At 44.2% G+C, this 26,991-nt stretch overlaps 2 protein-coding genes across 3 annotated transcripts; both read right to left on the bottom strand.

The window, feature by feature from the left end:
* Positions 1 to 286: 286 nt before the first annotated feature.
* Positions 287 to 26,194, bottom strand: LOC147683955 (UDP-GalNAc:beta-1,3-N-acetylgalactosaminyltransferase 1-like). 2 transcript variants are annotated; one of them, XM_086944345.1, is made up of 2 exons: positions 26,137 to 26,194; positions 287 to 2,574 (listed from the first exon to the last, which is right to left on the bottom strand). In XM_086944345.1, exon 2 carries the CDS (start codon positions 2,497 to 2,499, stop codon positions 1,528 to 1,530), a length of 972 nt encoding a protein of 323 aa, XP_086800471.1. In that variant the 5' UTR covers positions 2,500 to 2,574; positions 26,137 to 26,194; the 3' UTR covers positions 287 to 1,527. The 2 variants fall into 2 exon arrangements, with proteins under 2 accessions (XP_086800471.1, XP_086800470.1); XM_086944344.1 differs by lacking the exon at positions 26,137 to 26,194 and adding an exon at positions 10,813 to 10,926.
* On the bottom strand, positions 11,097 to 12,068 carry LOC147683956 (UDP-GalNAc:beta-1,3-N-acetylgalactosaminyltransferase 1-like). Its single transcript, XM_086944347.1, has one exon. It carries the CDS (start codon positions 12,066 to 12,068, stop codon positions 11,097 to 11,099), a length of 972 nt encoding a protein of 323 aa, XP_086800473.1.
* Positions 26,195 to 26,991: the final 797 nt, after the last annotated feature.

Below are 26,991 nucleotides of genomic sequence, written 5' to 3'. Positions count from 1 at the left end.
TTTAGAGAGCACTAATATGTTTGGAAATTTGTGTGTTGAGCTGCATCATTTGGTCCCCTCTTTTAAAACTTCTTTTTGAAAGGGGAACCCCAGAAACATTCTGTGGAGTGACATGCTCGGTTAGAAACAACAGCAGAAGTGCGCTTTATAAATATGTTATCAAACATACCAAACACTGTTTCAGTGCTCATCTGGTGCCACAGCCCATCACTTTAAGACGTGACACAAATCAATAAGGCATTCACAGTTAGATTGGTGCATCAATTAAGTAGCAGTCAAACAACAGTACCACAAATGTTGTTTATTCAACCTGAATCGAGAGTGACACCAGAGCAAGTCTCTCTAGTGCACACCTTGAAAGAAACAAGCACCTTATCCCGCAAGTAAGCACTCAGGGTGACACTCTACTGTAAAATCGAGCACAATCGATATTTGTGCCGCTTTTCACAATAGTGCCTATGAGATACTGAGCGCAGGTTGCACTCATGTTTATTGATGAAAACTATAGTTTTTGGCAAAGTAATGCATGGAAAATGTCTGACTGGGTTTATGCTTGTTATTTTCGTTTCGCAGGTGGCGGTATTTGAGTGAACGATATGTAGGACACACTATTTTTGTTAAATGATACTTAGTGCATAATATTCTGGTACCATACCTCAATGTGAACAAAGTACTGTTTGTGCATCTTATTCTCCATGTTTTACACCAAGGTGTAAATCAAAAGCAAATAATGACTGCGCCCCACATTAAATGTTATTTGTGGCAAAGTATTTTTGCACCAGCCATTTACACCTTTGTATAAGTAACATTGAATTCCTGAACGAAGCCCTCAGAAGAGATGCTGGTAATTTGTGATGTGTTAAACTGCTCTTCATTTAAAATTTAGACATTTTGATGGGTGTTGATTCGAATGCTAAAAAGGAAAAAACCAAGCGTTTGCAATGCAATAGGTCTCGCATTTGCGAGAGTTTAAGCCATTGGCACTGTAAATGACAATGCCTTTTATTTATCTGTTTTGATAATTAACACATAAATAAAAGGCACTGTCATTTACAATGCCAATAGCTCAAACTCTTGTAAATGCGAGACCAATTTTATTTCGAAGAATCGTCCGCCATTGTCCTGGGCTGTTTGGAAAGGAAAAGCGAGCATGACCTGCTGAATGCTTCAGGAAAGCATGTCATGCCTGCAGTAGGAGAAACTCATTAAATAAAATAGTGCTTACAGACTAAGTAAGACATACCTTGTAACAACAGACGTAAAAGGGCCAGTCCTCATGGGAGGTTACAAATAAAGACATGGTGGTACCAAGGGGGGACTAACAAGCCTAATAACTAAACAGAAGGCAGAATTGTCGTTGGACCAAGACACAAGCCAATGACAAACACGGGCGGAGAGTAGGCGGGGCTTTAAGTCTATACTCAAATACAGCATCCCTCATAGAGCAGCGCATGCGCTGCCCAGGCTCGACCTAAAAAGAGCCATAAGGTGTTTCTGTTTTTTATTTTTGTGCACCACTTCCGTTGCTCATAAACATATATCCAGAGTTTTGTTTTGTATGGCCTTCCAAGCGGTTACCAGTTCATTCGAGGACAGACCATGTACAGCACATACACTCTTATAATTACATTGAGAAACTTCAAGTTTACTTAAAAAGAACAGTTTTGTTTTTTCTGGAATGTGCACATTCACGTTCAGGACTTTTAAACACATTCCAACATAGACATCTTCAATCCAAATAGGTTTTACATGGCTCATAACTTCATAGATTTTCAGGGCCAGCTTTCCAGAGAGTACATATCCCAGGCCACTGCAATATGGTGGGAACAACCTGAAGGGATATTCTTCATAAGAAATGTAATTTTTCGTAAAAATGTTTCTTACCGAGTAGGTATCAGTAAAGGTGTAACCAGTAAACAAACTATCAGATGAACTGAAATTCCGAAGAAAATTTAGTAAATTGGGAGTATTGATGAACACATCTGAATCTGTTTTCATGATGTATGTGGCATTTGAGCAAAATTCGGAAAACCATCGAAAAGCCATTATGGTTTTTAAAGTAAGGTTATTATAGTTATCCAGAAAATCTTGTTGAATAATGTCCCCCTTGAGTTTACTTTCTTCTTCTATCAATGTTTCCGTCTTGGCATCTGCAGCTGGTTCTTGGCCAAGTAAGAACAGGGTTTTAACTTGATGTCCCAACCACATGTCCACTGAACCCCATGTTAGTCTTATGGTCTGTCGGACTAACGCATCTTTCGGTCTTGAAGTCACCAAGATGACCAAGAAAGGGTTTGTGTCTTCACATTTGGCATGTTCGCGTAGAGTGAAAGTGAAATTTTTCTTGTAGATGGGTTCGTATTCGTAGAAGTACATCCAATTCATTTTCTGAACCACAGTGGGCGATTGTTGGACGATAAACCACATCAGTATTGTTGCAGTGATTCCAGCTATGATAAAAAAATAGAATCTCAAACGTATTAAATCTCTTGATGCCATGACCTTCACCGCTTCCACATCTGGAGACTACATGTCCGCAGACCCTATTTCCTCATTCTGTGGTGGCACTTTGTTCTACGAGAAAGGAAAATATAAATATTATTAAAATTAAAAATCTGACCTTTATATTTGACGGTTTAATTAAAATATGATTGGTACAGTAAATTAGCAGGTAGTGTTGCAGACAATGAAGAAAGGCTCTGGCAGTGATCATAGACAAAAACAAGGTAGCATGGCATGGATATTTGTGAAGTGTTACAATCCACCTAGAGCTAATGTGAGCCTTATTGTGAGGTGCCCAGTAAAATGATGTGGTAGTACACACCATTATTCGCGGAGATTTGGGTTACGCGATTCCGCAAATTCCGCCAACCCCTAATCATGACCAATCTAATTTCCAAACGTGCCCCCCCCAAATGGGTCAGGAACACAGCCCAGATCCCACGAGCTGACCTAGAAGAAAGAATTAGCTTGTTGCTCCCTTCCTCCTCTGACCACCTCTCCACTACCGAACGCACCTCTCTTTACAACTCCAATATGACGCTCACCCTGGATCAAATTGCCCCCCTGAAGCTAAAGAAATCCAGGAACATCCCTTCCAGATCATGGTTTACCACTGACATCAACGAAGAAAGAAGACAGCTAAGAGCTGCAGAAAGAATCTGGAGAAATAACCCCTCCACCGAGATAAATTCCAAACAGCCCGCAGGACATACAAAAATCACATTAAGATCAAAAAGTCAGCTTTCTTCTGCTCTGCGCTAGAAAACGCAAAAAAATGACCCAAAGAGCTTTTCAATAGCATAAGGAATCAAACCTCCAAACCTATACCTACCTCCACACAGGCATCCAAAGAACGATGCGACAACTTTGCAGTCTGTTTCAATGACAAATTTGCCAAGATTGACCTATCACTTGGTGCAAACCCCATCTCCTCCAACGAGATCCAAGCGTCTGAAACTCCTGTTAGAACCCCCCCCGAACTCTCCAAAACAGTGGTCCCACTTCTCTCCAATCCATGAAGCAGAGATAGTCAAACTAATCTCCAACACCAAGCCCTCATCTCACGCCCTGGATCATTTACCCCCTCAACTGGCCAAAGACTTGAAGCTCATCCTTGCCCCACTATGGTGCAAGATCATCAACAGTTCACTGAGCTCCGGATCCGTACCGGACTGCCTGAAAGTAGGACAAGTCACGCCATTGCTGAAAAAATCAGGTCTAGACACTGACGATCTAAATAACTTCCGACCTGTATCGAACCTACCTTTTCTATCCAAAATCATGGAAAGTTGTGTACTCCCACATTTGACCCAACACCTGGATAACATCAATCTACTAGATCCCGATCAATCAGGCTTCTGAAAGGGATGCAGCACAGAATCAGCAATTCTCAACATCAGAGACGACCTACTCAAGTCACTCGACTCGGATCAATGCTGCCTGCTCATCCTCCTAGATTTATCGGCCGCATTCGATACAGTTGACCACAAATTACTCATAAAGGTTCTACAAGAAACTGCCGGTCTCCAAGGGTCGGTCCTCCACTGGTTCTCTTCCTTTCTCCACAACCGTTCACAAAGAATAAAAATAAAAAACTTTGAGTTCGACCTAAACCCAGTCATCAGAGGTGTTCCTCAAGGATCAGTACTCTCCCCCCAGCTCTTCAACATCTACATGGAACCCCTTACCTCTCTACTCAGGAAATCCAACATCCCCTTTCACTTATATGCAGACGACACGCAACTCTATAGGGAAACCACCTCAATTGAGGACATCCAGAGACATAACACGTTCAAGGAGGTTCAACACTGGTTGACAAGCAATCACCTGAAACTCAACCAAGAAAAAACAGAAATACTCCTCATCTCCAACAAAGACGAAAACCCACAAATTGAAGAATGGCTCAAAGCCATTGATGCCCTCAATGGCAATCTCGCCTTAGTTGAATCGGTAAAATCTCTAGGGATCACCCTGGACCCAAAACTGGACATGAAGAAACACATTAGAAGATCTGCCACAAGTGCCTTTCTCAACCTAAAACTACTCTACAAAATTAAACCCTTCCCCCCACCCAAGGACCTTCAACAAGCCCCCCAGGCCATCTAGCCACGGTCCATAAAATCAAAAAAGCCCGGACTGGAGGACGCCGTTTTTCGGTCACTGCGGCCACCTCATGGAATGCTCTGCCATTCCACCTCCGCTCTGAGGCCAATCTGCTGAAATTTCGCAAGCTCCTAAAAACCCACCTCTTCCCGCAATAATCTTCTTCTCTTTCCCCGTCTTTCCCCCTCAGTAGTTCTGCAATATCAGCGCTGGGACGCTCACGGGCAGCCATGCGCTATATAAATCCCAAATTTCATTTCATTTCATTTCATTTCAAGCACTGGTCCTCTCCAGAATAGACTATGGGATAGCTACCTTGAGTGGAACAGCAAAATCCCACCTCGCCCCCCCCCTGAAGACAACCCTCAATACAGCTGCCAGAATGGTCACTGGAATTAAGAAATTCAAACACATTTCACCAGCTCTCAGAGAACTCAGATGGCTCCCAGTTGAGTTGCGAGACAGCTTCAGAACAGCCTGCCTCACTCACAAAGCGCTGCACAAAGGCAAACCAGAATACCAGGCTTACAAACTCAAAAAGGCAGTCCAGTCAAGAAATCCCAGGCGCTCCAACTCTCTACTACTTATCCCTCCAAGAACGCGCAAGCATAAAACCTCAGCCAAATCTTTTGCCGGTAACCCTCCAAAAATCTGAATCTCCATCTCCCCCCACATCAGAACAACCCCCCGTTTACAAAATTCAAGAGCCTACTCAAAGCCCTCTTCCTCGACAGATCTTGAGCGTACCGATAGAACCCAGGTAGCTCCTCAGCTGACACTCCACCTTACCTCAAACCTCATGACTGACGACACTGATTCGGATCATCAGACTTGCCCAGCATCCTCTTCTCCTCTGCCCCTTCGCCCACACGCTTGTTCCCTTCCCTGCTTGAACCCTCACGTTCTACCATTCCCCTGTATCATATGTTTGTTCATTACTGTATATGCTGTGAAGCGCTCTGATACACCCGGGTCCAGTTAGCGCTATACAAAACTTCTAAATAAATAATAATAAATAAATAATAACTTCCCATTTACAGAAAGGAGGAATTCCCATAAAGATGAGGCTACCCTTTCCACCTCCTTTTTTTACAAAAAATAGAAAAAAAGCACACAGTGAAGAACATAAGTGAGGGCAGCACAAACGGTTTTAGTTCTACCAATGTCCTCTATGGGACAACAACCCACACAATCTAACTTGGATGCCATCAATGGAGGTTGGTGGACTCAAATTTTGAAGCCCACATGCAACAAAAAACACAAGACTACATCACCTACAGTTGGAGATGCACCCACTGTCTTCGGACAAGGGCTAAAGCAAGGAACAATAACTTTTGATGACCTGATCATCCTCGATTCTTCAAAATGAACCTTTTGCAAGAAGTTCTATGTGGCTTTAGTCTTAAGATTTATATATTATGTCAAATATTATTTTATTAGTTTGTGAACAACTTACATCATACAACACATTTTCAAGTCACCCCTCACAGGGGTGCCTCAAGATGCAATAAGACTGTAGGTAGCCTATAACGCTGAACATTCCATATCCACCCAACCCAGGCCTCACTGAATCGCCAAAAAAGGTTACAGTTTCTCGTAGTAACTTGCAGTGATACGTCGCGTGAAAGATTTATATATTTTATCTGTGGACTAGTGAATAAAATTGCTTCACGCGACCCAGCAATTTGCAAAAGTGTCAGAGAATTTATAGACAGTTGGTTTAAAATGATAGACACTTGGTTTAAATTGATGTTAATGTTAATGTTAGTGAAACTTGTACAGCGTACGATTACCCTCAGGTGTCTTGGCGCTTCCGATGCAACATACTATGCTAGGTGCTACTATTGCTGAAAAAGCTAGGTCTTCAGCTGTTTCCTGAATTCCAGAAGGGAAGGAATTTTCCTAAGAAACAAAGGAAGAGCATTCCATTCTCTAATAGTGTTAAATGTAAGACTTCTCCCCCCCATAACAGAAAGGTGAACCATTCAACGCTTTGGGAGGCGGCAAAAGTGGTTATAAGGAGGGAGAGGTTAATTCACTCTGCTACTGTGGAACTTGTTGCAATCCATAAAAAGATAGACCAAGAAGATGAATCCCGCCACAAGCATAGTGGCAGCTGATCCTCGCTGAGAAACCTACGCTAAAAAGAGGTTATCTAGACCCATTTCTAATGAAAGATATGTCACAGAAGCTCCTTTATATGAAGCAAAATTACTATAAGAAAGGAACCAAGACAGATAGGAATCTAGCATATACATTATGCTAGGCTACAGCACAATCATATTAGAGAAATTAAAGATTAGGAGGGCATTACACATTCCATGACAGCCACACTCGTAGGGGCTTTCTCAATTTTCTGTGCTAGACTAGACCTTATAAAACCAAAAGAATACTTTTGGTATTCCCCCCAACCCCCTAATACATAGAGAATTTGCATCATTTCAAGAAGACATCTCAGTCTGTGAGGTCCGAGACTCAGGCCACTTAAAGGAACACAAGTTTCCAGGCCCAGTAGTTTTACTGCCCCATTTTATAAAGCCTATATGAATACACTTGCAGAGCCACTAGTGAGGGGATTCAATGTTATATTTACATCAAAAATAGTCACAGAGTCCATGCTCACTTCTGACTCTGTCTCTTTTGCTGAAACCTGATAAGGACCCATTGCTTTGCGGTCCTTACCACCCTATGTGCTGTTCAACTGTGATGTAAAACTATTTGTTTCCATTTTGGTCCAGAGACTTAATTCAGAATCAATTCAGCCATCAGGCTTCATTTAAATAGAGAGGCGATAACATGTGGTTAGTGGCTGTCCTGTTGTAAGTGGCCAAACACAAAGGCTGCCCGGTGGTTTGGTCTTTATTTTGACTGATGCGTAGAAGGCCTGCTACATGGTTGACTCGTTGTACCTATTGAAGTTATCAGATAATAACAAATAGGCCCTAAATTAAACCTTTCATACAATCACATTATAAATAAGGCTCCCTGTTTTCAGTTTTCACTGATTTTTACTGCTAAATACAGACAGAAATACATTTATTTTTAAATGTGGATCAAAACGAAATTGGGTGCTTTTTGAGTGATTCTAAATACACTTTGCCATGACTGTCAGGCCTGTTACTGTGTGGATTGACAAGTAAGGGCTTAAAAAAAGGAATTATAGTAAAGAGGCTTAGACAGCAGTAGATATGGACAAGGCTGATACGGAAATGTGCATATTTTCATGGAAGTGCAATAATTTATCTTCTGCAGGTGTTCATACCACTGAAACTTGGCAGGCATTCAAGCATGAATGCATAATTATTGGTTAAATAAATGTGAAAATATACCAGTTTCAGATTTAGTTTTTCACAAAACCCATAATAAATATAGATAAATACACAAACTTGACAAAAACAAAATACAGAAGGAAATGTAAAAAAATAAATACCATAATACCGGAAGTCCTATTTATAAAGCTCTGTCTACCAAAGTCGATGTAAATGGCGAATGTTCAGATACTACCCCAATATTCCATGGAACAATACAAAGCTGCCCCCTCTCGCCTTATTTGCCGGATTTTCAAATTGTTCCTGATTAAGGTTTCCATGGAAAGAGCAGTTAGAAGCTTAAATGCAGGCGACAATAAAATGTAACTGTATGCCAATTACATTATTTGCGTTATAACGAACCCAGAGGTGTCTCCACAGGTCCTACAGAAAGTTAGGTCTCTTTTTTTAATGAAGTGTCAGGGTAAAGATACATTATGGTAAATCCCAAGGAATAAGCATTAAAGATCCCCCACCACACAGGGCAGGGCGGAAACCGTTTGATCAATGTGGATCAGTATAGCCCCTATAAAATATCTGGGCATAAATCTCCCTTCCAAACCAAGAGACATTTATGGTTGCAATCACCCACTTCTTCGTCACACTCTATACAAGGATATGTACCGCTGAGGAAAATGAGAAATTTCTTGGATAGGGAGAATGACAAGCCTTAAAATTAACTTTATGCCTTATCTCCTTTACGTGGCGTAGATCTTGCTACTGGATTTCCCTATATTGTAGTAGGATTGTAGTGGGAGGTGGGAGTTAGGGAAAAAAGGGAGAGTTAGCATGAGGTGCGGAAGAGAGAGCGAAAAAGATCAATCTGGGGAAAATCTGACGATACAAGATGGAATACATTCTTTCTGAATAGTGTGGAACATCGCTGGTCTGGGATGAGAATAGAGAGATAATTTATGATCAGAAAGGAAGACTCCTCTTCCAAAACTACCAGAGATTTAAAGGACTATCAAGCAGTCCAGAAGAGATGTATTGAAAAACATAACCCTAAGCAAGATGCTGCTTCAAAACCACCACAAGTCTTTGGAGTAATCCAAAAGCTATATGGGTGCAAACCCTCCAGACAACACAGATTCCAAACTCCACCAGAAGATTGTAGAGATTAAGAGGCGCACCAGGTGCAATGAGGGTGCAACCCCAGGAAGATGTCATTTGCAGCAACCAACCAGGAGAATTAGGTGACTATGGAATGCCACAGACATATGGTCAGCACTCTTAGAAAAACACAACTTACATTCGGTAACCAGTGATCTTGGGCAGACAGAGCCCAGATTACCTGCTTGCCATTTTGCAGTGGTAGTGGAGGAACAAACTGAAGGAAGAATTAAGTAAGAATAGAAAAGTGGTAGTGAACGATGACCAAGGAATGGAGACGAGTTATGGTCCATGTGATTCCCCTCAACCAACCATTTTGGGAAACCACTGTTGTAACATCACTCCAGTGACTAACTGGATCCTGATCAAATTACTCATGCTAAAGGCTTCCAATGGAAGTCATGTACGTCAATTCTCTTTTTACTCTGTCAGATTCTGAATATTTTATGTCATTTGCCGCCCCTCCAGAAATACCTTAGAAACCTATTACATCTTTTCTTAGATGTTGGGGAGGACTCACTCTTGTTTCCCTTGGAGGCTGAATGTACCTACTGGGAGCATTTCATGAGGATCTTTAGAGAGCACAAATATGTTTGGAAATGTGTGCGTTGAGCTGCATCATTTGGCCCCCTCTTTTAAATTTTCTATCTGGAAGGGGAACCCCAGAAACATTCTGTGGAGTGCCATGCTCGGTTAGAAGCAACGGCAGAAGTGCGCTATATAAATATGTTATCAAACATACCAAACACTGTTTCAGTGCTCATCTGGTGCCACAGCCCATCACTTTAAGACGTGACACAAATCAATAAGGCATTCACAGTTAGATTGGTGCATCAATTAAGTAGCAGTCAAACAACAGTACCACAAATGTTGTTTATTCAACCTGAATCGAGAGTGACAACAGAGCAAGTCTCTCTAGTGCACACCTTGAAAGAAACAAGCACCTTATCCCGCAAGTAAGCACTCAGGGTGACACTCTACTGTAAAATCGAGCACAATCGATATTTGTGCCGCTTTTCACAATAGTGCCTATGAGATACTGAGCGCAGGTTGCACTCATGTTTATTGATGAAAACTATAGTTTTTGGCAAAGTAATGCATGGAAAATGTTGTCTGACTGGGTTTATGCTTGTTATTTTCGTTTCGCAGGTGGCGGTATTTGAGGGAACGATATGTAGGACACACTATTTTTGTTAAATGATACTTAGTGCATAATATTCTGGTACCACACCTAAATGTGAACAAAGTACTGTTTGTGCATCTTATTCTCCATGTTTTACACCAAGGTGTAAATCAAAAGCAAATAATGTTATTTGTGGCAAAGTATTTTTGCACCTTTGTATAAGTAACATTTAATTCCTGAACGAAGCCCTCAGAAGAGATGCTGGTAATTTGTGATGTGTTAAACTGCTCTTCATTTAAAATTTAGACATTTTGATGGGTGTTGATTCGAATGTTAAAAAGGAAAAAACCAAGCCTTTGCAATGCAATAGGTCTCGCATTTGCGAGAGTTTAAGCCATTGGCACTGTAAATGACAATGCCTTTTATTCATGTGTTAATTATCGAAACAGATAAATAAAAGGCATTGTCATTTACAATGTCAATAGCTCAAACTCTTGTAATGCGAGACCTATTTTATTTCGAAGAATCGGCCGCCATTGTCCTGGGCTGCTTGGAAAGGAAAAGCGAGCATGACGTGCTGAATGCTTCAGGAAAGCATGTCATGCCTGCAGTTTGGAGAAACTCATTCAAGAAAATAGTGCTTACAGTCTAAGTAAGACATACCTTGTAACAACAGATGTAAAAGGGACAGTCCTCATGGGAGGTTACAAATAAAGACATGGTGGTACCAAGGGGTGACTAACAAGCCTAATAACCAATCAGAAGGCAGAATTTTCGAAGGACCAAGACACAAGCCAATGACAAACATGGGCGGAGAGAAGGCGGGGCTTTAAGTCTATACTCAAATACAGCATGCCTCATAGAGCAGCCCATGCGCTGCCCAGGCTCGACCTAAAAAGAGCCATAAGGTGTTTCTGTTTTGTATTTTTGTGCACCACTTCTGTTGCTCATAAACATATATCCAGAGTTTTGTTTTGTATGGCCTTCCAAACGGTTACCAGTTCATTCAAGGACAGACCATGTACAGCACATACACTCTTATAAGTACACGGAGAAACTTCACGTTTACTCATTAAGAACAGTTTAGTTTTTTCTGGAACGTGCACATTCACGTTCAGGACTTTTAAACACATTCCAACATAGGCATCTTCAATCCAAATAGGTTTTACATGGCTCATAACTTCATAGATTTTCAGGGCCAGCTTTCCAGAGAGTACATATCCCAGGCCACTGCAATATGGAGGGTACAACCTGAAGGGATATTCTTCATAAGAAATGTAATCTTTCATAAAAATGTTTCTTTGCGAGTGGTTATCAGTAATGGGGTAACCAGTAAACAAACTATCAGATGAACTGAAATTCCGAAGAAAATTTAGTAAATTGGGAGTATTGACGAACACATCTGAATCTGCTTTCATGATGTATGTGGCATTTGAGCAAAATTCGGAAAACCATCGAAAAGCCATTATGGTTTTTAAAGTAAGGTTATTATAGTTATCCAGAAAATCTTGTTGAATAATGTCCCCCTTGAGTTTACTTTCTTCTTCTATCAATGTTTCCGTCTTGGCATCTTCAGCTGGTTCTTGGCCAAGTAAGAACAGGGTTTTAACTTGATGTCCCAACCACATGTCCACCGAACCCCATGTTAGTCTTATGGTCTGTCGGACTAACGCATCTTTCGGTCTTGAAGTCACCAAGATGACCAAGAAAGGGTTTGCGTCTTCACATTTGGCATGTTCTCGTAGAGTGAAAGTGAAATTTTTCTTATAGATGGGTTCGTATTCGTAGAAGTACATCCAATTCATTTGCTGAACCAGCGTGGGCGACTGTTGGACGATAAGCCACATCAGTATTGTTGCAGTGATTCCAGTTACGATGAAAAAACAGAATCTCAAACATAATAAATGTCTTGATGCCATGACCTTCACCGCTTCCACATCTGGAGACTACATGTCCGCAGACCCTAATTCCTCATTCTGTAGTGGCACTTTGTTCTACGAGAAAGGAAATGTAAATATTATTAAAATCAAAAATCTGACCTTTATTTTTGACGGTTTAATTAAAATATAATTGGTACAGTAAATTAGCAGGTAGTGTTGCAGACAATGAAGAAAGGCTCAGGCAGTGATCATTGACATAAACAAGGTAGTATGGCATGGATATTTGTGAAGTGTTACAATCCACCTAGTGCTAATGTGAACCTTATTGTTAGGTGCCTAGTAAAATGATGTGGTAGTACACACCATTATTAGTTTGTGCCCTCAGAATGAGGAATAACTACACACATTGATGTTTGAACAATGTGTCACATAGTTGTAGCCCTCGTTCCAGCCAAGTGTCATTGTTCACATTTCACCTGGTTTTTCCTACCCAAATGCAGAAAGGGAAATATCAGATGTGCCGGCTATGCCACAAAACTCATTTTGGGTGCAAACTACTGTCGACGGCGGAGTCATAATATACAAGCACTTTGTAACGAGGGGCTATCTTGGGAACAAATCTGGCTGTAATGCAGTTTGCAAAGGATCAGGCTGGTGGGTCAGCCAGTTATCAATATTTTTAAATAATTGCTGAATATGTGCTAATCAGTCTAGCACTCCTTGAGCTATTGGTTACTGGACTGGATATATGGAGCACCAACATGTCACTGTTGCTTGTAACATATACTTTCTGCATTTGGAATTTAATAATGCTGCTTCATTATAATTCACTTTCTTTACTATTTTTCAGTAGAAGCCATTCCAAAATGAGAACTCCCAGTAAAAAAAGGTCATGACAGCACCGTACAAAACTACCAGGATCATCTCCAGTTCCAACACTCAGTAGTCCACTGTGTCATATCCTGCATTAGTCGCAGCCTGTGATTTGCAAGAGCAGGGTGGCTTGAAATTGTTGCGAATGTTCATTGCCCTTTTCGTTCGCAGCTTGTGGTTGCAGTTGGCAACCCTGAAAAAGTTCTTTATGCTGTGCCAGGTTCCAAAAGTCCTAAATCTGTACCAGAGGATGACAGGGGTCCTGATGATCATGGTGGAAAACATAGTGCTGCAGGCAGGGGACATTCAAATTGGAGGTAGGCTGCTAGAGTGGTGCCTCCTAGAGGCCTGAGTGGTGGGTCTCTTCTCTTCTTTCTTGCCCCAGTACAGCCTCCCATGCAGACAAAGGGTGGAATAGCTGGGTCACATTCTGTAGTTAGGCGTGCACACCACGTTGCAATGGATTAGGCAGACAGCGTCCGAGGTACTCTATAAGTTGCACAACACTGATCTGCAATACTCTTGTGGGAGGCCTGTTTTGGTCCACTGAAAACATTTTCCTCCATGCGCTTAGCTTGGGGAAGACATGGGAAGAACCACTTTGTGACCCAGGGCAGACACAGACCTTATTCCCCCATATCATCCCTTCAAACAAATTGAAGGTGGGAGATCAGAATAGGGAGCAAGCTCAGGTGGGCTCATTGAGCAGCAGCACATAAGACAATCATGTTGATGGTCACCAAATTATCCACCTGGTCCAATTTGAATGATTCAGAGAATCATGAGACACACCTGGCCCTCAGTTTGAAGCGGACTCGGGATGAGCTTGTAAAAGACATTCAATAGGGCAGTTTCTTGGAAGCATCAATTCATATTCAGAAGAAACCAGACCTGCTGTAGGGAGAGGCGCATTTGACCTTGCATTGGGGGGCAACCAGGTTGAGACCAGATGTGGCAGAGGAGTAAGGATTCTATATAAAGAAGGAAATGCAGGATCTAATCAGAGGTGACACGAAAGCTTTGTTTCCACCCTACAAAAAGATAGGAATTGTAGAGAAAAATTGTTGTTTCAAGAGTTGACATGGATCTTAAATCAGGCTTCTTTGCAATATGGTCCTTGTCTCAACTGGGTGGCTTAAAGCAGGTCTCAATTTAAAACAAGCAATAGCAAAACCAATAGCTCTGGCATATTAGTGAAAGTGTTTCGTCATTGTGTGCCTCGATGAATGAGTGGAATATGAGAATGATTTAATAGATTGGTGGACAAGAGCATTGATGAATGAATGAGTGTGTGAACAGATGGCTAAAGGATTGGGTGTGTGTATGGCTGGATGAAGGGGCCACAATTAGACTGAACAGGCAATGATAGTGTGTGGGGGCAAAGTCATTATGGTGAGGCTGGGGCAGTGAGTCATCAGGGTGGAAAAGGGTGCTCCATATTGGGTAGAGCAAGTGAAAGGGTTAGTGATTAAGTACATTAATTTAGTAGTGAGTACATGGTTGAATGGGTCTGCACATGAACTGGCACAGGGACAATTGCATTGTGTAGAATGCAAGAACTGTGTGGGTGCAAGGGCAAGCTCATAAGGTTGGTAGAGGTACTGTAATGATTGATTATTTATAAATGACAAAATATGCCCAACAAGCATCTTGACACTGAGACTGTGGCTAAGATAAGATCTCAAACATTAGAAACAAACATCTAAAAAAAAAAAAATTAAAGCCTTTCATTATAAGACCATCTCAGCTGCCAGGTAAATTTGTTCCACAGGTTGGATCCAAATAATCTGAGTGATCTGCCTCCCACCGAGGAGATCTGGACCCTGTGGACTGACATGATTAGATGGAGTTCTCACAAAGAGAGAACCCAGGGTTACAAGTTCGAAAGGATGGATGAGCCAAGACACTTATGAGTAGATACAGTACAGACAAAGTGAGTGTCCCAGAGTGCCTGGCCCAAAAATGATGGACATGACAAGACTGAGCCGGGCGCAACAGGCTTTCAGCTTAAGGAAAATGCATTTAAAATTGGATTCTCCCTCACTGTCAGCTAGTGATGCTCTGTGTGCATGCAAAATATGATCATACAATAAATCTGCCAGAATGCTGCGTTCTTTATTTCCTCAAGTTTAGCTAAGGCACTCAAACCTCGCCACCAAAAAATGACCAAGATTTTGGCTACTGATGCCCATGCCGATCTTCATGGACCAGGTGGGGTTTCTACCAGGCAGATCCACAGCACACAACCTGCGCACTCTCTCTGTGCTTCGGCACAAGCTCAACCCCACACAACCAAGGAGGTTGCTGACTTTTTGGATGCAACCAAAGCGTTTGACTCATTAGAGTGGCCATATCTGTTCACAGTACTAGTGTGTACGGGCCTCCTGTAACAGTTTATAAATTGGGTGAGGTTGTTGTATACTTCCCTGACAACCCAGGTACACATTGGGTGGGGCTCCTCTCGGAGCCTTTCCCCATTGGATGGGGCACAAGGCAGGGCTGCCCTCTCCTTAAGGCTCTTGCCTCATAACCTATAGCCTGTGCAATAAGGCAGCTCCATACATGGCACAAGTAGTCATTGAGAATGACAACGCCCACCCCACTCCACTTGCGGAGCTACTGGGTCAGACCCATCGGCGCAACCGTGCCGAAATTGATGCAATCTCTAGCATGCAATCTTGAAGATGCTGCACTCACCTATCCCACTCACCTATCCTTAACTCTCCCAGTTACCGCAGGCCAATACCACCTTTCTGCAGCGACTACATGAATGAGACTCACTACATTGGGGGATCTCTTTCCCAACAACTCATTCCTAGACTGCCCACCAGTAGTAGCCGACGCTGATCCCACCCCTTTGGTCATATTTACATATTACTGTGTCCAGGCTTTATGTAGGGCACAGGACCCTACTTTTCCCCAGGATCTTGCCCCCCTCTGCATCACACACATTTGTCAATGCTCCCAATTGTTCCTACAGTTAGGCACATGGTGACCAATATATACTACCCATACAAATAGAGACTCCCCCATGCTACATGCCAAGGCTGGAGAACAGTGGGAATCAGACTTAAGGAAGGCACTTTTGGATGTGGACTGGACTTTTTGCTGAAGCTTAATAGACAAATTCTCCCCGAATGGGCGATTAAGCCTATTTTATTTTAAACATCTCCACACAAAGTACCATGCTCCCTAACAGGTGTTTGCACTCCACCCTAAAGCACACTTGCACTGCGCCTGTTGCGGGGTGTCTAAGGCTGGATTTATGCATCTCGCGTGGCAATGCCAAGCGATAGCCGACTACTGGGAGGGAGTGGGCAATGTACTGTACGTAAGGTTGGAAAGGACTCTTGACCTTTCAGCCAAGATAGCTCTTCTGGGATGCACAAGGGGAATCCCGCAGACAGTCAGGTGCTTTGCATTCATGTACGTGCTGTTGGCGAATAGATGGGTGTCGCGTGTGTGGGGTGACTGTGGCCGGCTCAGGACCCACAACTGGCTGAAAGATATGGCATACTGTAATGACCAGTTGGGACTTTACTATTCCACGCTGCCCCAGGCGCACCAGTCCAGGGGCATTTGGGGGCCTCTGCAGTTATTTTTACTGGGCCCTAGCAGAGAGTAACTGTTGCGCCCAACCCCTTTCCTCCAACACTCAGGGACCTGCATTTGGGGAGGTGACAGGACGCAGGCCCCTGTGGGACTCTGATGGGTGTCCAAAGATGGCTTCCCCCCGGATATGGAAGGGATGAATAGCAATGTACTGGGAAGAAGATGTACAGCTGAAGCCTAGAGGGGCTGATCTAACAACTGTGAATGGGATCCCCGGCTACTACTAACAATGCGCTTGCCGCATACCCCTTGCTATCAATGGCCTTAACCATGCTCTGCAACTTTATATGCCAAGCTGTACTTATTGTTGGCTGTAATGTTTCCTTTTTTTCAAGTTTACAGACCTGTTTTGGCCAGATGTTAGCATTGCAAAAAACAATTGATTAAAATGAAAAAAAAAGTTTAGCTGGGGGATAATCTGGAATGCAAATTTACAAACAATTACAGTAGTCCTGGCTAGATGGCATAGAAGAATCTACGACTGGTACCCGGAGATCTGGTGGCAGATATGCAAGAACACCTTTGTGTAAACAAAGGACATAAATACTTTGACTTCAGACGGCACCGATCTGGGCATTTGAAGTACTATTTTGATCTTGCTGAATGCCCATGGATTTCAAATTTGCTTGCAGGATAGGGTGGAGTCCATGCAAGTGGACTAGATAAAATTATCTCAACACAGTTTGTGATTTCAAGCCACCATAACCTTGGTCACCTTGTGTTTCAATTTAAGAAGGTTTTTTCCCATTCATTGCTGCACAACAGAAGGACGGACTTGAAGTCAGGAAGCACCGGCAACGCACACTGACAGGCTCCGTATGAAGGAGTAGTCCCGGAGACTACACTTCCCAGCAACACATGGGTTTCTGACGCCCAACGCACCGTTGTACGCGCCGTCAGGAAACCCGGATATTGCAGGGAAGACGGTAGACGGAGCTGCCGATTATTCATATTCTGCCGTTTGGTGACCAGGTCCCGGTTGGAAGTTGCATCTTATCATTTAATCACAGTTTCCTTTTTGATTATGGATGTACGCTCCGATTTCATACAAAACACCAGTGTTTCTTCCTTTGTTGGCGAGTCCGATTTTCCTAGGACTCATGCGAGGGAGCAAGTGGCTGGGCAGTGAGTGCTCTTTTGCTTTGTGTACAGTTTGATCTTCCCTGTTGGCGAGCCCATTTTTGTGGCTCATGCAGGGAAGATGATTTCAAGGCTAGTATTAGTGTGGTAAACAGGAAGTTCGTATAACGATCCGTCCGTAATAATTACGCGGACTCGTGGGGAGGGTTCTAAAGATTTATTGTCCTGAGTGCCGGGAACGCGACTTGCCGCTGGGCGAATTGCGCGGCTTCAAACATGGCCGCTGCACGTACCCAGAATTCCCGGGCGCACGCTCTGAAACACTAGAGCGCGTCGCCACATATCTCCTCCCTTTAGCATTCCCACAACCAATTTTACAAAACACTGAATGATGTCATAATAGTCCAGGAACTACCGTAGTAGTCAGTGGAATCGATTACATATCAGTCTTACTTGGTCTCCATGTTATAGTCCTCAAACCTCTTGGGTGCTCTGATTAGTCTTCCCAGCCTGGTACGTGTCTTCATCGGGCTGCTGCCAACTCGCTGGTCACCGTCAGATGGGCAAACACTCACCATCCCCTTTCTCTTCAGCCCTCCTTCCTTTCCCTCGGTACCTGGGCTGCGAAGCATGATCGGATGAGCTGATCTCTCACCCCCACTCTCCGCTGGCTCGTACAGTTCTCCGTCACTCCACTCTGTACTAATGGTTTTCTGCATGGTCCCTTCTGACGCTTGTGCTCTTTCAGGTTCTGGGCTTCCTACTGGGTGGGTGAGCACCAAACTTCCGGGTCTTCCCGCTTCACCACTCTGTTGCACCGTGCCATCCTGTCTTGTGACCATACCTTGCCATCACTTAGCAAGGCCGATCTGGCATATGGTTCCACAACTTGTAGTGGAGGGCTGAACTTGCTGTCCCCCTTCTTCTTCATCACAGCCTGCTTCACTCTCACCCATTCGCCCTTCTCCAGGGTCACATCCTTAACATTATGGCGCTTGTTATAATATTCAGTGTCCCTGTTGCGACGTACCACCGCCAGGGACCACTTGCTTTGAACCACCAATTGCTTCCAGGCTAGATTATCCTTTGTGTGAGGGTCTCACCCTCTGAGCACTTTGAAGGGGCTGGACCCTGTGTTGGCTGGGGTGATGCAATATGCCCATAGCATCCTTTGTAGTTCCTTCTTCCTGTCCTTACCCGCACTTATTGCATCTTGAACGGAGCCCATTATCACTCTGTTGAATCTCTCCGCTAGTCCGTTTCCCGCCGGATGGTACACAGGAGTGTGCTGGACTTCAATTCCGTTACGTTCCATGAAGGCGTTTCACTTTGCTGAAATGAACTGTGGCCTATTGTCGCACGTGATTACCTTGGGAATCCCTTCCCTCAAGAAGGTGGCAGTGAGGAAGGCAAGTATTGCATCTGTGTCCATTTCCTCACAAATGTCCACTTCCGGCCACTTGATGTACCTGTCAACTAGGACGATTGTGTATTTGTGTACGCCATTGGTGTCCACTATGGGGCCCAAGATGTCTACAGAAAGCATTTCCCATGGGCTTGAGGGGCAAGTGAACTTCCCCAAGGGTGGGCGCGGCAAGACTTGAGCTTTGTCTGCCCGGCTGCAACTTTCGCATATCCTGACGTGTTTTTCCATTTAATTGTCCATTGCTGGCCACCAGTAGACTTGCTTCGCCCTGTCCTTTGTCTTCATAATTCCGAGATGTCCTTCATGTAGAATGGCTAATAGGTGTTCAATTAAAGGCTGCGGGGGCACCACTTTGTCAGCTCTGAGCAGAAACACAGGATTCTCTCCGATGGACAACTCTTCCCTGACTTCCCAGAATTTCCTCAACTGGCTGTCCAGGTGCTTTTTGCCAGGCCATCCTTGCGTCACGTAGATTTTCACAGCTTTCAGCATTTCGTCCTTTGAGTACGCTTCTTCCCATTCCTGACTGCTGATCACTCCTTCATGGTCTTGCGTGAGTGCCACTATGTAATCCTCCTACTCTGAGTGCTCTTGTTCTGCGGCAGATTCCATTGCACCTGCTCAAGAAATCGGCTACTTTGTGTCTTGTCTCAGGGATGTATTCCACTTCGTAGACATAATCTAGCTGTGTCAAGTTCATCTTTGCTATTCTCGGCGTTGCGTGAACATGCCCGCTCGAGGTCAGGTTTCACCAGTGGTTTGTGATCTGTGCGGAGTATGAACTCCCAACCCCACAAGAATTGCCTGAACCGTTCAATGGCCCACACTGCTGCCAGCATTTCCCATTCTAAAATACTAAACTTTTCTTCATTGGTAGCCAACAATCTGGAGGCAAAGCTGACGGTGGTGACTTCTCCTCCCTGGGATGCCTGCATTAGCACCGCTCCCAATCCCTTGTCGCTGGCGTCGGTGGTCAGTATGGATAGGGCTTTTTGGTCAAATCCTCTGAGTGGAATGGCTACACAGATGTCCTGCTTAAATAGATCAAACTCTGTTCTTCGCTCGTCCACGTGAAGCTGTTCTCCTCCTTCAGGAGTTGTTTCAAATGGTGCGTTTTTGACCTTAGTGGGTAACAAACTTGCTATAAAATTCTGCCATGCCTAGGAATGAGCGGACATCCTCCTTCCTTTTCGGCGTTGGTGCTTCTTTAATAGCATTCACATTGGCCCGTTTCGGTTCGATTCTCCTTTCGCTGATCTCATGGCCTAAGTATGTCACTGACCCAACTCCAAATTTCCATTTGCCCCATTCCGCCGTGAGGCCATTCTGTGCTAGTATGGTCAGGCTGCGTGTAGTTTGGCATCGTGATCACTTTTTGATTTGCCCATGACGAGGATGTCGTCTTGGAAGTACGCCTTCCACCTTTTGAAATAAGCGGTGCATCAGCTTTTGGAATACTGCAGCGGCGGATGCTAGCCCAAACGGCATCCATAGGAATTTATAACATCCGAAAGGTGTAATGAACGATGTAAGAGGATTGCAAGAAGGATGCAGTACGATTTGGTGGTACGCGGATGTGAGGTCTACCGTGGAAAACAACTTTAGTCCTTTTGTTTTTGCTAGCATCTCGTTTATCCGGGGCAGAGGGAACTTGTCCACTATGATATTTTTATTGAGTTCCCTCTAATCCACACACAGACGTACCTTCCCATTGGTTTTCTGTGCGACCACCAACGGTGCGAGCCATTCAGCGCTTTCGATGGCTTCTATGACTCCGTTCTTTCCTAATCGTTGGAGCTCTTCCTGTACTGCTTTTCTGCTCCTGAAGGGAATATTTCGCACCTTGTGGCTCACTGTTAGCGCTCCTGCCTTTAGGCATATTTTGTGTGTGAATTTCGTCATCCGGCCGATCGTTCCCTTGAAGACTCCCGGGTACTCCTTCTTCCACGCCTCTTCTCCATATGCCTGTGCTGTATCTGTCATCATCACTTGTGTGTTTCCTACTGGGTTGAGTTGGATCCCAGAGCTCCTTGATCTATCCATCCCAGTGCTGAAGGTCCTTTCTCAGCGACATAGAGCTTCTCTTCTGCTGCTCTTCCTCTGAACTCGAACTTGAGAGTGCAGTAACCCACCATTGGTATGAGTTCGCCACTGTATGTGACTGGGTGTATGTCTGTTGGGAGTAAGTTCCTGCTCGTCTGTGGTTCAAAGTCCCTCTTCCACACTGTTCGCTATACAGTGGTATATGGGGAACCTGAATCCACACTATGTTGATCGACACTCCCCCTATTTCCATTTGTAACACTGGTTTTCTGGATCGAGTGCAGTTTATTCCCAGAATTTGGTCATCGACGCACAAGACTTCATCCTCTTCTTCCTCTCCTTCTGGTGCCTTTTCCTCCCTGTCCATTTCTTGGGCCACATACTTCACTTCCGACCGCCTGAATTTCCGTCTGCACACTTTTTCATAGTGCCCCATTACCCAGCAGAAGGAGCATTTAGCTCTGAATGCTGGGCACCCCTTGTCATTGCTGGCATGTGTTTGGCTCCCGCATCGGTAGCAGTTGTTTCGGCCTTCTCCCTGCGACCTTTGGGTCCTCGTGGGTCTCGGGGATATTTCTTCTGGAACCTGGTGTTCGGTTGTGTATGCTGAAGGGTCGCTTCTTGTTTGGTCGCTTCTTGTTTGCTCTTGTCTGTTATTCTGCACACTGGCGTTTTGTTGATACTCCTCTTTTCTCCTTTTTAGCTGCTTCTGCACACCTCTTCGACAGCTCCGCCTTCTTCACGAGTGCCATGACTTCTTTGAGAGGGGCATCTCCGGTCACCCACAGTTTCCCTTGAATCGCTGTGTTTGCTGTGTGCATTATGATCTGATCTCTGATGAGCTTGTCATGCAGAGTGCCAAAATCGCATGTCACCGCTAACTTCTGCAGAGCCGCTACGTACTCATCTATCGATTCTCCACTGTTTTGTTTTCTCTGGAAAAAGCTGCATCTGTCTATCGCTATGCACACCACTGGGCGGTATTGGGAATCTAAATCTTCTAGCGCGTGCTGGAATTCATCTGTGTCGTTCTGGAGCCTTGTTTTCTTTACTAAATTATCGTACACTCTAATACCCTCAGGACCTATGTTATGTAAGAGTATTTTCTTCCTTCTTGCGCTGGAGAATTTGCCTCCCCCCTCATCCTCCAAGGCAGACAGGTAATTCAAAAAGTATCGCTTCCAGTCCTCCCACGGCATCGCTGGTTCTCCCCGTTTGGTTAAGAATGGGATTAGATTGGTGAGGTACGACGTTTGTGTGCACATCCTTCCCTCCACGCGCTGGGTTGGAACTTGCTGTGTGTTGACTCCCGGTGGACTCCCAGGGGCTTGTCTCTCTTCTGTCCTTACTGCCTGCGTGTGTGCGGGGCTCCCTTCCCCGTCTCGGGATGAGCCCTGGCGCTCCAGCTCTGTGCCCTGTCTGGTGCAGGCCTAGATGTAGGGATTGCTGCTTTGGAGCCCACAAGCGTGTCTCTATGCCATCTTACGCTGCTGGCGTCAAGGTACTTACTGTGGGAGGATGAGGTTGCTACTGTATGGGCTGAAGCCAGGGGTGCTTCACCAGGAGCTCTGTCCTTTGGCTGCTGGTCAGTGCCTGTCTTGTAGGTGGTGTTCTTGCCAGTGGGACTTGTCTTTAGTCCCTGGGTGGTCCTGTGATGCTACCTATTAGCCCATTCCTCACACCTGGGCACTCTTGTGCAGCTCCTGAGCTTTTCGAGGCTCCCCTGGGGAAACCGCTGCTGTTGCAATGTCCTTGGGGACTCTGGGAAATCCACTCTCTTCCCGTGTGGATGCGAGCTCCTCTGCTGTGCTCGGGTCGGTGCTATGGTGTGGTGGGATCTAGTTAGCGCTGGCCGGGGGGCGGGGGGGGCCTTGCAGCATCCCATCCTCGTCGCCAATTTATACCAATCCGCCCGTAATAATTACGCAGACTCGTGACGAGGGTTCTAAAGATTTATTGTCCCGAGCGCCGGGATCGCGACTTGCCTCTGGGTGAATTGCGCAGCTTCTAACATGGCCGCTGCACGTACCCAGAATTCCCGGGCGCACGCTCTGAAACACTAGAGCGCATCGCCACAGTTCTGAGAGTGAAGTCAACTCTCGATTTACATTTCTGCACCATTTGAGAGATTCCTTTCTTATCGTACCTGAGCAGTTCCGTTTGGAAAGGATCTGCATCAGCAGTAGTCCAAGTTGAGTCACTCTTGATTCACTCTTGAAAGAGCATATCCTTTGCATTTACTTCGATGACACTTTGATGTATGCTCATCAATGGATCATTTCAAAACCTTGATAATCAGCATGTTGGCAAATATTTGCGTTTTACTTAACAGAGGTGGTCAGTAGTAGGTGATTGCTGCTGTTCCAGAAGTTATTACATCATCGGGGGGCATCTCAACCTAATACAAAGGGTAGGGTGATATGTATTGCTCTTTCTATGTATGTTGTGCAGGTAGAAAAAAGGAGATATTTACGTTGTTCCCTGTTCCCTCCTTTCCAGTGGTATTGGTGTTGAGGATTCAAGATCACTTGCTATCCTCCCCTGATAGGGGGGTTACATCTTTTTCCTTTGCAGGTAGTTACTTGAGTGTATTTTTCCTTTATTGTTCTGTATTGTAGTTATCTTATGGTTATAGAGGAGTGTATTACATAATTCTCTTTCTATTTTCACAGGTCTCCCTCCCTGCTGTCCTCATCCTTTCCTTTTCTCGCTTGACCATCCTAAAGTCTGTGTATATTATATCTCCAGACTTGGGGCTGTCGAGAGGCGGACCCCTCTGAGCATCGGTACGAACCGGAGGATACACTTTATACTGGACACATGGAGACTGACCAGAGAGCCAGGCAGACATGGTGTCAAGGCGGAGGATAAACAGAATCAGATTATGGTATTGTTCTACAGCCAACGGAGCAAATAATCTTAGAAAGGGGACAAACATAGATGTCAAAGAGCACTGATGAAAGAGAGGACCCTTGGGACACACACAAGATGGCATATCTCTCAGTTGATTAATTATTGCAGAGTTTGGTGAACGTCTAAAAAAACAAAAGGGAACCATGGTAAAACAGTTCCTTTTGGCCCCAATTCCTTCAACTGGGAGAAGATTGGAAGGGTCCTGTTTTGTCTTCCTCAGCCTCAATAGCCGTGAGCTGTTTAGGTGTGAAATTTAAAGTGGTCTCAGTTCTTCGGCTTGGATAAAATCCCAGCTTCTCTCAGTCCTGTATCTTGAATAGATGGTCTGTTGAGTGAATACTTCCTCTCTGAAGATTTACCATGGGTGGGTAATTTGCACATTTGATCATTTTAATCCTCTTTAGGATACAGAAATGCTTTCTTTAGCAGGATAGGAGGGGGCATCACCCCCTTTTTCCAAATTTTAGCCTACACCCCTCTATAAGAGAGCTAATTAATATGGTTTGATCATATTAGCAAAGACGAACCGGTTCCAAATGGACGTGCGTAGGGATCTTCTGGAAAACCATATTTTGTGCTCATTAAATTTTCTTCCACTATTTCTCTAGAGACAGCTCTGAATGTACACCAAAAGTAGAGACTGTTGTCAATGGGGTTTAATATTGAATAGGCTCGACCTCGTTCTGCATAGACTTAATGTCAGTGTAGAGGTTTCTAATTCTCTCTGTGAATAACACCACCAACTTATTGCAGAGTATGTGAGGGTTGAACAGCATTATTGACACTGGTAGCATTGAGAAATATTTTTATTACAGAGAGCAGGTTCCTTGACGTGTTTTGTGCAGCCAAGATGTTGTTACTCTGGAAGCTAGTTTGGCCCTTTATCATTGTGTGCTTGTAGATTACACTCACATATTGCAGTTGTCAAGATTTCCTCCATTTAAGAATAACCTAACTTAGCGTGTCACTTAAGGTGGGGGGGGGGGGGAGAATGTGGGAGGGAACAAAATCTGTTGCAGCCTCCTGCTTAAATTTATCCTAGATTTGTATGTGCCAACAAATCTGTTTCCTTTGGGTTCTACCCAAGTTTGGGCGTCAGGCTCCAGTGCATACTGGGCTCCTTGAACGGGCAGATACAGTACGGTGAGTGTTGCAGCGAGTGCTGGTTCTCCTGCCCTGGGCAGAGATAGTGCAACCTGCATTGGTTCTCAGGACCGTCCTTTGGGCAACGACCGTGCAGGGCCAACAGGAACTGCTTTTGCAGTAGGAGATGAAGGCTATGTGCCCCCTGTAGCAGCTACCTCACAGACCCAAAGTAGGAGCTACATCACTCGGGGTGCTGTGAGGTTTGTGTAGCTCCATGATGTGGCATTGGCTGTTTGTTCGTCCTCTCTCGTGTTCTTTCAGCAAAAACTCTGGAGTTGCTAAGAAATGGCTGGTTAAGACAATCTGTGATACAGTGGTTGACACTAATTGAAGCGTTGTCAAAGAACATGCTACCAGATCCCTAAGCAGGTGGAGGGGGAAAAATACAGGAGTGAGGCCTCAAATATAGTGCAGTTGGGTATTTTTCTATGGCAGCCATCTTACGATAATTGTTTGCACCCAATACAGTGCCAATGATAGAAGAAATTGCTAACAGGAGCAATACAATTATTATCGAACTTGAGCATGAATGGTGAGGCTTTGGACAGTTTTGTGTTTTTTTCATACTTGAAAATGCTCCAAGCCACAGGGTTTTCTTGGTGTTCCTGTTCTTCCATTAATCTAGCCTTTTTTGTGTGCCACTCAAAGATGGCAGCAAGGGGGAGGAAAGATAATCCTACCTTCTATCTGGCTTCATTCCTTCTGGGCTGAGGGGAGCATGACAGAGCTTAGTCTGGATCCAACCAGTTGTGCAGCGAGCAATGATCATCCAATGCTCAATTGAAGAGGAAAGTCAGCTTTTGGCACAAGTATAAATTGGAACATATGCCACATCCATTTATAAATTCTTTTAATTGTTCTCTTGTTCTTATCAATGAATGTGCACATAAAAAAACACAATTGGGGATTAAACAAACCTTAAACAAAAACCAATTAAATACATTTGATTACATTCCTTCCTACCCCAGGCTTAGAGCTACACCTAAGCATGCCCTTGTAAGAGGGTGAACTTACCTGGATGGAGAGACCCTAGTCACGACTCGTTCTTTCTGTCATCAGGTCCCAGCTAGCCTGAAAAAGAACAAAGATGACAGAATCATGAAAAGTTAAAAAGGGAACAAGGATAAGGGAAACGACCTAGAGATATAGATTTACATCTAAGGGGAGGACAGAAGACAAACTCAAGAGATATATTAAAAAAAAAAAAGCGAAACAGCCTATGGACAAGGTATGTGAATGAGGAAGAATAGCAAAGAGATAAGTGGGAGGATGCATGATTGGGGGATTGGTGGCCTCCACCCACACACCGGTGAAGCACATTGAACCGCCACTGTCCAGGAGGGCAGTGGCTAGGCCAGGTGCGAGTTAGTTGTTAAGCATAGCCAGGAAGAAAGTTGTTTCACCAGGAATATTTTTGTTTTCAATTATGTTCCTGTATTTATTACTAAGGCCATATGTATGTCAAGAAGGCAAGGAGTGGGCACAAGTGAAACATAGATGCCTTATGTAGGGGTTTTGATCCTCTTTAAGTTTCAGAGAGAGCTAGGTCAACCTGAGGATGTATAGAGGAGGGGGCAAGGAAAAGACTGAAAGTTGAGACAGTGCAAGACTAGTCACAGAGCGAGCAGGAAAAAAAGGGGGAAAAACACAGAACGAAACAAAGAAGGATATGATAAATAGAAACAGAAGGCAAAGAAGTGCAACCAAGCAATACGGAAAGACAGCAGAGAAATTGATATATATATTTATATATATTAGGTCAAGCCTAGTGCAGCGCGCATGCACTGCTCTAGGAAAACAACCTCTTGGAATCACTCTGGACTTTTCACACACTTGTGCGTGTGTTTTTTTTTTTTTTATTGGGCTTAG

This window comes from Lissotriton vulgaris, chromosome 11 (assembly GCF_964263255.1).
Source record: "Lissotriton vulgaris chromosome 11, aLisVul1.2, whole genome shotgun sequence".
Classification (NCBI taxonomy): domain Eukaryota; kingdom Metazoa; phylum Chordata; class Amphibia; order Caudata; family Salamandridae; genus Lissotriton; species Lissotriton vulgaris.
This window is presented reverse-complemented; position numbering and strand designations above follow the sequence as displayed.